At 48.4% G+C, this 14559-nt stretch overlaps 1 protein-coding gene across 2 annotated transcripts in view; it reads left to right on the plus strand.

Annotated features, from left to right (window-relative positions):
- WWP1 (WW domain containing E3 ubiquitin protein ligase 1) overlaps positions 1-14559 on the plus strand; it is an 866202-nt gene that overhangs the window by 482482 nt on the left and 369161 nt on the right. For both annotated transcript variants that reach the window (XM_086965959.1, XM_086965960.1), the window contains exon 16: positions 5134-5293. In XM_086965959.1, coding sequence (XP_086822085.1) covers positions 5134-5293 — 160 coding nt within the window. The remainder of the gene's footprint in view (positions 1-5133; positions 5294-14559) is intronic.

Raw genomic sequence — 14559 nt, forward strand, 5'->3', positions numbered from 1 at the left:
CTGCATGTCTTTTGGGCTGTTACGCCCACTCTGTGTGGGACACGGTTTCGCAGGACCACTCTCTCCCATGCTTTCGCTGAGGGCAGAAATGCAGCAAAGTCCGTCATTAGGTGTGGGCTAGACACCACCGACTCGCTAGGAAGAACAAATTCAACGTCTGTAGCCCTGAGACGCTATCCCTGGCTGAGGTCCACTGGCTTTTCAGGCGATGTCCAATTGCCTCTTTTGGACATGCCCTTTAATGGCCGTCGCTTGTTTGGCAACAAATCGAACAACATGCTCTAGTGCTATAATGAATCTAGGGCTAAGGCCAGATCCTTGGGCCTCGCTACTGCCACTTATCTCACACAGTCTTCTTTTCGCCCCTTTCGTGGCTACGGAAGGGGTGCCCCACCACGTTCACCCAGAGCCACAGACCTGCGCAAACCGTTCGGCCTCTGCAGGGCAGAGAACATAGGACCCAGCGTTGTGGGTCAGGGGGCCAGTAGGCGGGCCATTCCACCAGTGCCCCCTCTGCAGCAGCCTCCAAACCTTCCTAGTCCGACCTTCCAGGGCCACCAGTTGTCAGTGGGCAGCAGGATTTGCCATCACCTCCCCCCTGGCAGAACAGCACGTCAGACAGGTGGGTTTTGCAGATAGTCAGATGGGGCTACTCCCTCCCCTTCGAGACTAACCCTTCATCCATGCGCCCTACATTCCATTGCATGTCGGAAGATCACTTGACCATTCTCCGCCAGGGAGATACGGCTCTCTTGGCCAAGGGAGCCATTGAGCGCGTCCCTGTGCCAGAAGTAGGTCGTGGTTGATACTCTCACTACTTTCTGGTACCCAAGAAGGACATAGGCCTGCTTCCTATCTTAGATGTCAGGGACATCAACCACTTCCTCCGGTAGGAGAAGTTCAAGATGTTGACATTGGCTCAAGTTTTGTCTGCTCTCGACCCTGGAGACTGGATGGTAGCATTGGACTTGCAGGACGCCTATGTCAACATCCCCACATGCATTACCTACGGTTCACGGTAGGCCACAAGCATTTTCAGTTTACCGTGCTCCCCTTTGGCCTACCCAGTGCCCCTCAGGTGTTCACAAAAGTGATAGGGTTTGTTGCAGCTTTTCTGCACAGATCAGGGTGTTCCAGTCTTCCCCTATCTCGACTGGCTGTTGAAGGCGGGCTCGCGGCCCCAGGCTATCGTCTCCCACCTCCAGACTACGGCTGACCTCCTGCATTTGCTGGGGTTCACTATCCACGTGCCGAAGTCTCACCTGATTCCCTCTCAGAAGCTCCTTTTCATCGGAGCGGTTCTGGATACAACGCAGTATTTGGGCTTATCCTCCCGAACAGCGAGTCTGTGTTATTAGGGCTATGATTCCGATCTTTCAGCCTCTATCCCAGGTTTCGGTCAGAATGACCCTGAGGCTGCTGGGCCTCATGGCCCCCGGCATCCTGCTGGAGGATCATGCCAGCTGGCTTATAGGGGGGAAGTGGGACCCTGAAGTTCCAGTGGGCACAGCATCAGTGGAATCTTTCTGATTGCGTCCAGATCTCGGAGGGCACTGCACACCAATTGCAGTGCCCTACCGAACCATGATTGGGTCAATGGCAGATCCCTCTCCCTTCCCCAACCAGAGTCCACAGTGGAGACAGATTTGTCACTAATGGGATGGGGCGGCCACATGGGAGAGGCGGAGATCAGAGGCCTCTGGTCTCCGGCGAAGTCCGGGCTCCACATCAACCTTCTGGAGCTCCGGGCGATTAGTCTTCCACTGAAAGTATTCCTTCCTTCTGTCAAAGGAAGAGCAGTGCAGGTGTTCACATAGAACACCTCCGCCATGTGGTACTGCAACAAACAGGGCGGTTGTGGACCCTGTGTCAAGAGGCTCTCCGCCTTTGGACATGGCTGGAACACCTGGCAGGTTCACTGAACTCCAGAGCGAACAAACTCAGCCGCAGGTGCATGATGGATCACAAATGGCGTCTTCACTTGGAGGGGGTACAAGATCTCTTTCAGCAGTTGGGAGAGCCTTGGTTAGATCTATTCGCCACAAAGAGAACACACAATGTCAGCAGTTCTGCACATTGGAATTTCCAAGGCGGTGCCTGCTCGGCGACGCTTTTCATCACAAGTGAAGTTGCAGTCTTCTAATATGCCTTTTCGCTTATACCACTTCTGCCCTAGAGTGCTGAAGAAGATCAAGCGCGACCAGTTCCAAATCATTCTTGTGGCTCCGGATTGGGCACGAAGAGTCTGGTATCCCGAGCTCTTGCACATGGCCATCGATCCTCCTATCGACTGCCTCTTTGGGAGGATCTTCTGTCGCAGCTACTGGGGACGGTCCTCCACCTGAACCTGTCCAGCCTCCACCTTCTTGCATGGAGATTGAGCGGCTACATTTCACAGTTTTCAACCTTCCTCCTGAAGTCTGTAATGTTACCTTGGCAGCTAGGTGTCCCTCCACTAAAACGGTATACGCCTGTAGATGGAACAAATTTGTGGCATGGTGCACAGCAAAGGCTGTGGATCCCCTTTCTGATCCTTTTTCTGAGGTTCTTTTGTTCCTCCTCTCTTTGGCCCAGCAGGACTCTGCTCTGGGCACCCTTAAGGGCTATCTATCGGCCATTTCAGCCTTTCTTCTGCTTCCTGATCAGCCTTCACTTTTCAAGTCCCCTATTGTAAATACATTTCTTAATGGCATTACTCCCCTCTTTCCTCCTATTCCTTTCGTAATGCCCCAGTGGGACTTGAATCTGGTCTTGACTTACCTTATGTGCTCTCCTTTCGAGCCACTACATAATTGCCCTCTCAGACTCTTGACCTTAAAAACTGCTTTTCTAGTTGCCAACACCTCTGTTTGCAGGGTGAGTGAACTTCAGGCTCTGTCTTCTAAGCCTCCTTTCCATGCTGTTCATCCGGACAAGGTTGTCCTTCGAACTCGACCTTCTTTTCTCCCCAAAGTGGTTACCTCGTTCCATATTAGACAGACCATCACTTTTCCCACCTTCTTCCCGCCCCCACATCCTTCAAAGGAGGAAGAGAGGCTCCGCCGTCTGGATCCAAAAGGTGCTCTATCTTTCTATTTGGGTCGCACAAAACAATTCCGGATGGATTACAAGCTCTTTGTTGATTATGTGGGTACCAAGAAAGGTTGGGCTGTGCAAAAACAGATCATCTCTCGGTGGGTCATTCTTTGCCTCAAAATGTGTTATTCCTTGGCAAAGAAGCAACCTCCAGTAGGACTGTGCGCCTATTCCACCAGGTTGACAGCAGCCACTACTGCTGTGGGACGTGGAGACCCCCTCGGTGACATCTGCAGGCAGCCACATGAGCATCCCTGTATATGTTCACAAAACACTACTGCCTAGACAGCCAAGTCCAGAGAGACGGCTTCTTTGACCGTTCAGTTCACCATGACTTTCTGGTGTGAACTTAGTTTGCAGACCCACCTCTGGGGCTGGTATTACTGGGTATCTATTCTAAGGTGAGGAATCTATAACTAATAGTCTCTTTCAGATGAACTAGTTACTTACCTTCGGTAAAGATATATCTGTAAGAGACATAGATTAGTTATAGATTCCTTACCACCCCACCCATCCTCCCTGTTCTGCGAACTGACTTCTAGGGCAAGGAACTCCCTTTCAGAGCCCTAGTTTTGTACACCAGTGGTCAGTGTCTTGCATGACTGGGCTTCCGGCGTGAAATGTCTTCTAAAGAACTGACGTCCGCACGCAAGAGTGGCGTCTAACCAAATGCTGCAACGTCATCCCAGCTATCCTGACGCCGACGATGAATGGGAGTCTACCTTCGCCACCTACCGACGCGCAGGGATACTGCTCTGAAAAAATGTCTCTGGATCCAGTCTGACCCCTGGGGGTAATTCTAAGGTAAGTAATCTATAACTAATATATGACTCTTTTAGATACATCGTTACCGAAGGTAAGTAACTTGTTCTATATGTTATTTATGTTACGTGTTACATTATGTGTTGTTGCGTTGTGGTGCTTTATGCGCTGCGTTGTTACGCTGTGTGTTGTGTGTTACGCTGTGTGTTACGCTGTGTGTTACGCTGTGTGTTACGCTGTGTGTTACGCTGTGTGTTACGCTGTGTGTTACGCTGTGTGTTACGCTGTGTGTTACGCTGTGTGTTACGCTGTGTGTTACGCTGTGTGTTACGCTGTGTGTTGAGCTGTGTGTTGAGCTGTGTGTTGAGCTGTGTGTTGAGCTGTGTGTTGAGCTGTGTGTTGAGCTGTGTGTTGAGCTGTGTGTTGAGCTGTGTGTTGAGCTGTGTGTTGTGTGTTGAGCTGTGTGTTGAGCCGTGTGTTGTGTGTTGAGCCGTGTGTTGAGCCGTGTGTTGTGTGTTGAGCCGTGTGTTGTGTGTTACGTTTTGTCTTATGAACATTTGAAGCGCACGGCTAATCACCTATGAGGGTATTCAGACACCAACTAGGGCAGGCCTGCGGAGGAGAAAATTCCTGTTTTGTCTGGAAGAGCCATATCTTGAGGTTCCTGCTGAAGTCTGAGGGAGGGGGAGGTTCTGAGGTGTTTCGTACGGTCATTCTAGGTCTTCATTTTGAGGTGGAGATTGTTGAGGTGTTATAAGATCCTGGATGACCGTTTGTCAGGTGTTCAGTGGGATCTGACGTAGCATTCACATGATGTGGAAACATGATGAGAAGACAGCGTTGATCTATATGCTCATGGTGAGGATAGTGTCCCAGATGATCCCTAGTTTCTTGCCATGGTCTGTATAGGTGGGTGGGGGTCCAAGTTCGGAAAGCCACCAAGAGGCATCCCAAGGGGCGTGGTTGTTTCTAAAGGTTAGGTCTTCGGTTTTCTGTGTTGAGCTGTAGGCAGTTGTTCTGAACAAGTAAGTACTTTGTTTCTTTCTTCTGCTGTTTGGAAATACCCTGTTACCCCAACTTGAAGCTGTGGACCTATTGAATCATGTAAGTCTTTGAAAGATACAAACACTGGAGAACTGCTGTTAGAGGTAAGTAACTTTTTTCTTTTGAGACTGCAAGAAGAGCAACTAAAATAAAATGTCCTATTTTGTCAATATTGTTAAAGACATGTAAGTTTGGTAACTCACAACGGTGAGAATTGGTTGATTTTAACAATTGATTTACTTCTATTTTCAGAGAATGGTTTTTCTTGCTTTCGCATGAAGTTTTGAACCCTATGTATTGTCTGTTTGAGTATGCCGGCAAAAGCAACTACTGTCTGCAAATCAATCCAGCATCAACAATCAATCCAGACCACCTATCCTATTTTTGTTTCATTGGTCGCTTTATTGCCATGGTAAGTGTATGGAAAAACCATGACAATCCAGGTTAGCAACGTAGATTTACTGTTTAAATTGTGACCAACTTTGATGTTTCCACCTTTTGACAAACACAGTGGATACCATATATAGAGCCAAAACAGGAGCTGGTGAATGTCACATTGCCATTTTCATTGTAGTACATATTAGGTCACAAAATCATGTATTTACATTTGGAGCTTTGATAAAGGTGCAATAAATATTTCTTCAAACATGGTCAGTTAGCAACGAAGTCAAAAGGTGCATGCACCTTATTATATATAATTCATACTGTTCTTTCAATATGAATTTGGAACACAACATTTTGAATGGATTACCTCAGGCTCAGTTAAAACTTACATCTGCCATCACATTGGCTACATCATGCCCTCCCCATACGTAAAGAACCAATTTCTTCAGTTTAAGAGAAATGAAAACTGAAGGCACTGTAGTGTACTTCATTTCCAGTGTGCTGCAAAGTTTGAGGAGTGATGTTAGTATGTCATTTGTCACATGCAGATTTTCTCTTCACAGCTGTGCACAGTCATTTAACTCGGTTTCCTCATGTTACAAACATCTGTACTTCCATAATTGTCTTCTGGTGCATGGCAACTCCTTTCAGTACCTCTTTTATCTTTACCTACAAGTGCTTAATAGGGAAACCTATAGATACTAGTGCTGATCAAGAATAGAAATATTACCCTATGGCCTGCTAGAAACCACCACAGCCATCTTATCATCTATATTCATACAATGTCGTTTGCAGGACTTTGCTTTGGGCATTTTATTGTTTAGGCCCCAACTGTCTGAAACTACTTGACACTTTGCTTCAGGTCACAGCCTTCTCTGTCCTTCAGAAAGTCCATCAAAATGCAACTGTTTGAAGAATGAAGCATTCCCCAAATCTGCTCTTGTTCATTTTGTATCTAAAGATGATTCAGTTTATCCTTTGTAAGTTGCAATTATTTTAAATGAGTAAATATATTTGTTGACAATGGCTGCTACAAGAATGTTTTGTTTTTCATCTGCCTTTCTAGTTTTCGTTTTGTGACTTAACCAGTTGTGGTGGTGTTATCACTGTAATGTGCGTCTTACTTGGAAGTCAATTTGTTTGATTTTTTACTTTGTCTGCCAAGATCAATCGTTTGCTCTGGGTGCTAAAGAACTTGTTTTACTTTTACTGGGGTTGTCCTTGCGTTATAGAGGTTCTCTAAAGATATTATTAGTGGGATTTGGGGGCCTTATCCCCAGTTTTACAATGTGCCAAATTAGATTGGCTCTGTTGATTTTGCCACTGAAGGAAAAATTAAGCTCACCTTGATCAGCACTTTCTATTAAACGGTGACTCTTACCACATTTTTAATAATCACTTGCAATTATAGACATCCCTGTGAATCCAGAAGAGCAGGCCAATCTCAATATGTACATAATTACTTATTTGTCATGGCCCAGATATTTTTGCAGGAGTAGAATGCAACCACTCACAACCCTTGCCTTGATACATCAGCCACAGAGATTTCTAAATAGCGAACTGTGACAAAGCCTAGGAGAAGGGATTCGGGAAGGGACTCCAGGGAATAGATCCTGTTGACAGTGGAATCCTGTCCCTGGATGATACCATTTTTGTGATTGAACTAAGATGGAGGCTTCATATTCAGAATCAAATCATATGGTGAAAGTATTGTACCAGAGATTCAGTTTCTGCGAATCCTTGATTGCCTTAATTAAACTAGAATGTCAGTATCAGTTCAATTCATCATCATTTAACTTTATTTCGGTTATAAAAAACATAAAGGTAAACATAGCAGCATAAGTTTGAAAGCATGGCACAATAAAAACGTTTCAAGTCAACAAGCAGCATTGATGACAATTCTCTTTCCAGCAAACAAAAAGGTTGATGGGACCTTCCAGCAAAGCCCTGTTTTTTAACAGCTGTTCAAATACAAAAGCATAAAAGACACTTAAAATTACTTAAAAAGCGCCATATCTCAATTAAACTTGGAGCATAGTGCCTTGAGGTATTGATACCTTTTTTTCTGAGGTGCCATATAGAATTAAGTTATCTGGCAACTAAAAGTTAATGCATTCAGTGCTTAATTTGATTATGGTTGCTGGTGGGGTCCAACGGCACTCAATGTTGGGGACTGGCACGTATATTTCTTTTGATCCAGCATAAGAAAGAAACCTCCAATAAGGGAAAGGAGGAGGAGAAAGATGGAAAAATAGTGATGGAGGGAGAAAACAGGGAGAAAACAATGTGCAAGAGTGAGATAAAGAAGCTGGGAGAGTGGGATGGAAGAATAATGAATCCTGAGGAGGAATCAGGACTACTAACCTTGGTATTCAGCACCTGACCTTCAACAGCGCTGGCCTCTGAGCAAAATGTTGGTCCCGGCACTTATGATTGTATAAGTAAAACATTGAATAGATTCTGGATCTGATAAAGACTCCTTAGTTTAGAATTATCCCCTGACGTCAGACTAGATCCGGAAATTTTTCGTCCGCAGTAACCCGGCACTCCGGTAGGAGGTGGCGTTCGGCTATGCATGGCATTGTGTGCTCCGTAAGTGATGTTACCAGTGCCTATATAGGTGCCACCTCAGCGCACTGACATCAGTTCTTTTCTTTCTGCACCAGTCAGTGCATATCCAAAGAGAGCTAACCCCAGTCAGCATTTGACTGACCCATTTTCAACATTTTATGGAAGCCTTTTTGCGATTTTTCCCTGGTGTGGCAGGATGTCTACTACGAAAGTCGACTTCAAGCCCTGCGGTGCCTATCACCAGCCGATGTTGGTAATGGACCCGCACCTTGTTTGCCACTGGTGCCATGAGTGCAACCACGACACAAAGAACTGCATTGATGGCTGCAACAAGCACCCCAAGGTCTTGAGGGCCAACGTGGCATGCCATGATGGTCTCAATCCCTGTCGTGGAGCCCAAGATCCAAGTCGTTCTCTAAGTCACCTGAGGGTAAGTCCCACAAGTGCAAGAATAGTAAGAAGTAGAAGAGGTCTTCGACTTTGTCCCATCCGCCAAAGTCAACCAACGAGATGAGGGAGCGTGGCCATTCGAGGCCATGCATCTCCTATTTGGGCAGCTTTTTCCTGCTGGTGTGCCTTCACGCCCCGTTGGTTCGGTAAGGGCCCCCTCTGGTTTTCCACCTGCGGTTCGGTCCCTGCCTCCAGTTGGGCCCTTTTGATCCATGGGTGGATCCGTAACAATGCTGTTTGTACCATCTTTACCTTCCCTAGTGCCACTTAAGATACCATCACCATTTTCATCCCCGAAGGAGCCGGAGGGGCATTGTCCAACTCCGGCGCAGACCGGAGCCCTGCATTACAGGCTGGAGCATGAGCTCTATTCATTTTAACTGGGACTCTGAAAGAATTGTTAGGGGTCGCTGAACCCTGAAGAATACCAGTCCCTAGACCCTGACATGGACTTGTGTGAGGAATTGACAGTCGCCAACATACTGGGCACACCTCCATATACTGCCATGCTCTCTCCTGTTACAGGGGCTACTGAGGATTGGGCTACGTTTGCTAGGGTGGGGAGGAGGGCGGCTGAGTTCCTGGACCTTAGCATACCACCAGTGGCAGTCAAGACTAACACCTTGACTGAGGTGCTTCTGTAGGTACTTAGCCCCCTCAGAACCACTTCTTCCATTCAATGAAGCCCTCACGTATGTCCTGCTGGAGACTTGGTCCAAACCCTGCACAGGGGCTCATGTGAACAGGACGATTGACCGCCACCACTGCCATGCCCCAGAGGACCCCAACTTCCTCACACAACACCCTACCCTGGATTACTTAGTGGTTCAAGCCTTCACTCCTTGTGTATATCCTGGCGCATTCCGTACCACTCCACTGGATAGGTAATCCAAGCGGCTTGACACCTCAGGAAAGAATATATTTGCTTCTACCAGCCTGGCACTGCGGTCCTTGAATACCATGTTCCTTTTAGGCAGTTACTCACATGTCCTGTGAGATTCAGTGGCACAGGTGCTGCCCCTGGTCCTGGAGGAGGCTCTCTTCTGCTATGTCTAACGGGAGAGATGCAGCGCGTCCATGATACAATGTGGGCTGGGCAAAACCCACTTGCAGGACAGAGCAGTTCATTTGCCGATGCTGTATGGCGCCATGCCTAGCTGAGAACTGGCTTTTCCATGGCTGTCCAATCGTTGGACAGGCCTTTGATGGCCCCAGTCTCTTCGGAGACATGGCAGACTCTGCGCTGGAGTGCTTCAAGGATAACCGAGCTACAGCCAGGTCATTGGGCCTTTCCATGACCCCTGCCTACCCAAGTGTTCTTTTCGCTCATTTTGTAGCCAGGAAAGGGGCTTCTGTAGTAGGGGATCTCTGTGTATAGTCATAATCTAGTGAATAGTCCCGCCCATTGGCGCGGACCCCGGAGCAATCAAAAATAATCTCTTAAGTTGTCAAAAAATGCAGAACTGCACAGACACTTAAGAGAGAATTTAAAGACATATAATGCAGCCTATATCCACAGGCTACACTGTCCAGTACTTTTACTAGAAATTCCACCATAAACCCTCAACAACACAGCCTGTCCAGATTTCTCCACAGAGAAAAACTTTCCTTTTTCAGCAAAACCCTGTGGAATGATGGAGAGGAAGGAATGGACAGACAAGCCCCATAGGCTGCCATTATGTGGCTCAAAACAGGATACTGTGCCTTTAAGAGAACCTTCCAGAACACTCTCAGTATCCCAGAATGCACAGCAGGTCCCTCTTACTTTCAGTTCTTTTTTCCGGCTCCTGCTAGCAGGACCCTGGAGCATTAGCTCTACATTTTTGTGCTGGTTTTATTCAATTTTTGTGATAATTTTGTGTTTTTGCAGCTTCACTCGACGTCTTTAGCTACATTCTGCTGTGTTTTTTTGGCAGAATTTCTGCAGTCTTCTTGTCTTGGTACTATTTCTGTCTGATAAGTGCTTTGTCTGCAGCTGAATTAAGGACCAAAGCTGAAGCTCACAGGGTTTATATTCCGTGTTTGCCTGTGTCTTTTGACACCTGTCTTCTCTGTAATTTATTTTATAGGAGGCTTCGGCTCCAAGGTTTGGAGCAGGGGAGTTTGAAGGCATCTTCAGCCTCTGGGTAAGGAGAGGGTAGGTCCTCTACCGGTCCTCATGCTGTGACCTCTGGGGTTCTCCCCAGTAGGAGCACGTCTGAGCTATGACGCGGGTCCGGTCATGGAGTGCCTCGACGTCATGGAGTGCCTCGACGTCATGGAGTGCCTCGACGTCATGGAGTGCCTCGACGTCATGGAGTGCCTCGACGTCATGGAGCAGTGAGGCTCGACGTAGAGGAGCAGTGAGGCTCGACGTAGAGGAGCAGTGATGCTCCTTTTGGGGCGTTGGTCGCTTAGGCTCCGCTATCTTCCGTTAGGCCAGACGTCACCGTTATGGATGGCTCGGTGTCTCGGTGCAGTGCTGCTTAATGTTGATGTACATCAATGTCGTATAGACAGTCACTGTCTTAGTGATGGTGACGTCGTAGTGACGTCGACGTCATGGGTTACAGCCATGCGCTTGACGCCTGAGTCGTGTTCCAGGCCTCGCTCAATGTTGAGCCTCTCTTCCTAGGAGGGGACTTTGTGTTCTCGGCAACGTCCACTCATGACGCCGTTCAGTTGATCAGCGTCGAGGAACCCTTCTGATGGGGAGTTTGTGGCTACTTACCACATGTAAGCGGGGGACGTTGGTCCTTTTGCTTAGTTTTGAGTATTCGCATACCTACTCACCGTGGGTCACCTCCTGCTCTGCCACCACTGGTGTGACCACCAGGGTTGCTTCGGAATTCTCTCGATTCCCTCTCCCACCCACCACCCCAGGGGCCTTTGGCCCCTCTTTTTGCGAACCCCCCATGCCTTGATGCCAGGGAGGCGTCTTCCATGAGTAATGGGAGGCTCTCCTCCTCTTAACTGGTTGGCTGTACTTACCTTTCGTCCACAACCACCTGCCAGGAGTTTCTGGCTTCGACCGTACTCCTGACTTGGTCACAGGGGTGGCGGCGTGCAGACAAAATGCTGTGGCCTGCTGTTGCTGGGCCGTTGTGGTAAGACCCCTGTGTGGGGATGTTTCTCCACCGAGTTGTGGTTCCCCTGCCGAGAGACAGGAGGGAGGCCTTACAAGAGCAAGAGATAGTCTAAATGGCCTGATCGTTTCAGATCTAAACATCGGTGTCGGAGCGGAGTTTTTCTCTCTTGCCGACCCCCAGGTATGGTGGATTTGTCCTACGTTGCCATACTTGTATTCGTCTGACATCTCTGCAGCCTGCGGCTCAGCGGTGTGCTTCTACTCTCCCGTTCTTTGGGCACCCCTTGGGCTGCCATGAGGGTAGTGAGTGGCCCGCATGAAAATTGGAGACTTTTGAAGGCTGTAGGTTTGGGGCGTGGAGAATGGCTTAAGGCCTTCCGCCCTTTCTAGCGGCGTCTTTCCTCCCAGAATTTGTCTGTGGTCCCGGGCCGCCATTTAATAATTCACAAGTATATTGTGCGCATACGCGGGAGAGCTTGATGCTCCTCGGCGAACAAAGGCCAGCCGGGTCTAGACAGTCTTCGTTGTCAGCCCTCCTCCAGCAATTCCACCGGTTCACTCGCAGTTCCGGCTGCGCGAGTTCCGAGCATAGGCAGTTACCCTGTTGGGAAGCAGGAAGATAATACGTCCTTCGGTCTCTAAGAGAAGGTCTGTAGTCATGGTGCTTTCGGGGGCGAGAGAAGGACCAGATCGAGTTCAAGCCCATTCTGGTTTTGCGTTAATCAAACGGAGGGTTGTGGTCTTTGTGCCGGATTTATCCTAAGCTACAAAGAGGAGGATGGCTGTGCACTATAGGCCTGCAGGATGCGTACCTCCAGGTGCCCTTTCCTTGGAAACATCGGAAATTCCTGCGCTTCCTCGTCGGCACCAATCACTATTAGTACACCGTACTACCGTGTGGATTGAAGTCTGCACCCAGGACTTTTTCGACATGCATGGCTGTGAAAGCAGCGCACCTGAGACAGAACAAGGTGTTTGTCTACCCATACCTGGAAGATTAGTTGCTCTAAGCCTCCAACTTCCAGGAAGCACGATTGCACTTCAACAGGACGACTGTACTGCTGGACCGTCTGGGGTTGCACATAGATCTGTCCAAGTCTGTCCCGGTACAGTGCCTGCAGTACTCGGGAGCCTCCAATACGATGTAGGCTAGCATGCCTCCCTCGAAGGAGAGACGCTTATCCATCCTTTGGAAGGCTCAGGCTCTCTTAGCTGCTCCATCTACAACAGTGAGGACGATGTCTTCTTTACGGGGATCGATGGCCTCTTGCACCTTCCTCACTCCGCATGTGCGCCTACACATGTGGCCGCTACAGGACGGTTTGGAGGACCACTGGAACCAGAAGTAAGGGTGTTGGGACGACCGGATTCAGTTATTTCTTCACGCCCAACTGTCCCTGAGTTGGTGGTGCTCAGCAGAGAATATCCCCAGAGGGGTTCCTTTCCACAGGGACTTCCCGACTCGGACTATCGTTACGGATGCGTCTCCCCTGGGCTGGGGAGCGCATTCAGACCATCTACAGATCCAGGGAGTCCACGTCTCACATCAGTTTCCTGGAATTCAGAGCTATTCACTTGGCACGGATGGGTCATGAACGATGAAGTACTAGGAGAAGTCTTCGCAAGGTGGGGGACTCCAGATGTGGATCTGTTCGCCACCGCCGAAAACAGCAAATGCCGAGACTTCGCCTCCAGGTACTGCCAGCAGGGGACGCTGGGGAATGCGCTATGGATCGACTGGTCGAACAGCTTTGTGTATGCTTTTCCACCCATTCCCCTGATTCCAGCGGTGCTCATCAAGCTGTCCCAGTCCAGGGCACGGATGATCCTGATTGCCCCGGAATGGCCCAGGCAGTGGTGGTTCACAGACCTTCTACACTGGTCTCTCCTTCCCCACATACGGCTGCCGTGCAGGCCGGACCTTCTCACGAAGTTCGGGGGGCAGATGTTGCATCCCAACCTCTCGTCCTTGAGTTTGGCGGCATGGCTCCTGAGATAGTGCAATATGGCCATTTGAATCTGCCCGTGGATTGCATGGACATACTGAAGGAGTCTAAGCGACCTTCCACTCGGACCTCTTATGCTTACAAGTGGAAGAGGTTTTGTATCTGGTATGTGTCCAAGAACTTTGACCCAACGACGTGCAAGGAAGATGTCATCCTTCCTTACCTTCTACATTTGGCGCGGTCTGGCATTAATGTTCATTCCATTAAGGTTCATCTCGCTGCATTGACTGCCTACAGGAAAAGCCCTTCACAGACTTCCTTCTTCCAGATCCCTGTGATCAAAGATTTTTTGGAAGGCTTGAAGAAAGTGTTCCCTCCTGTCAGGCTTCCTTCGCCTTCATGGGAATTGAATGTGGTGCTGTCCGGATTGATGAAGGAGCCTTTTGAACCGATTCATAAGGCTTCGTTGCAGCACCTGTCCTGGAAGGCGGCGTTCCTCGTGGCTATTACATCGGTGAGTGAAATTCAGGCGTTGTTGCCAAGAACCTTATACTGTATTTCATGCTGCTAAGGTTGTTATGCGTACTCACCCTAAATTTCTTCCCATGGTTATTTCTGATTTTCATGTCAACCAGACTATAACTTTGCCTATGTTTTTTCAGAACCCTTCATCTCCAGCGGAAAGTCCTTATATTCCCTGGATGTTAGGAGGGTGTTGAAATTTTATCTGGATAAGGCCAAAGGTATTCGTAGGTCAGACCAATTGTTTATCGATTATGGATCGGTCAGGACGGGTCTTGCGACCTCTAAGCAGTCCATCTCTAGGGGGATTGTGTCCTGCATACAACTGTGTTACCAGAAAGCTAATAAGACCTTAGGCAAAGCTGCCACGACAGCCTTGCTCCTCATTAGTGAGCTGTCAATATGAGAAACATATTGACAGCTCACTAATACGCTAACATGACCTATCACTGAAAAGCGACTGAGTTAAGGCAGAATCTAACCAGTGACGAGCCAGGAGTTAAATATTTCCCAGGAGGTCACGAGATAAGGAGAAAGGAAGGTGAAAAGCTTGTCAGCCATGTTGGAAAATGAGATTGTGGCGGGTAGGGGAGGCTGGTGGAATGGAGGATTGTGGCAGTAAAATAGGAGGGGATTAGATGTGGTTTAAAGGGCAGACAAGGTTTATGAAGGGTGAAGTGACAGATACACAGTGCCTTAAACATTCAACAACTTCCAATAGAAATTAGTAATGTGCCG

The sequence above is a fragment of the Lissotriton vulgaris genome, chromosome 4_1 (genome assembly GCF_964263255.1).
Source record: "Lissotriton vulgaris chromosome 4_1, aLisVul1.2, whole genome shotgun sequence".
Classification (NCBI taxonomy): domain Eukaryota; kingdom Metazoa; phylum Chordata; class Amphibia; order Caudata; family Salamandridae; genus Lissotriton; species Lissotriton vulgaris.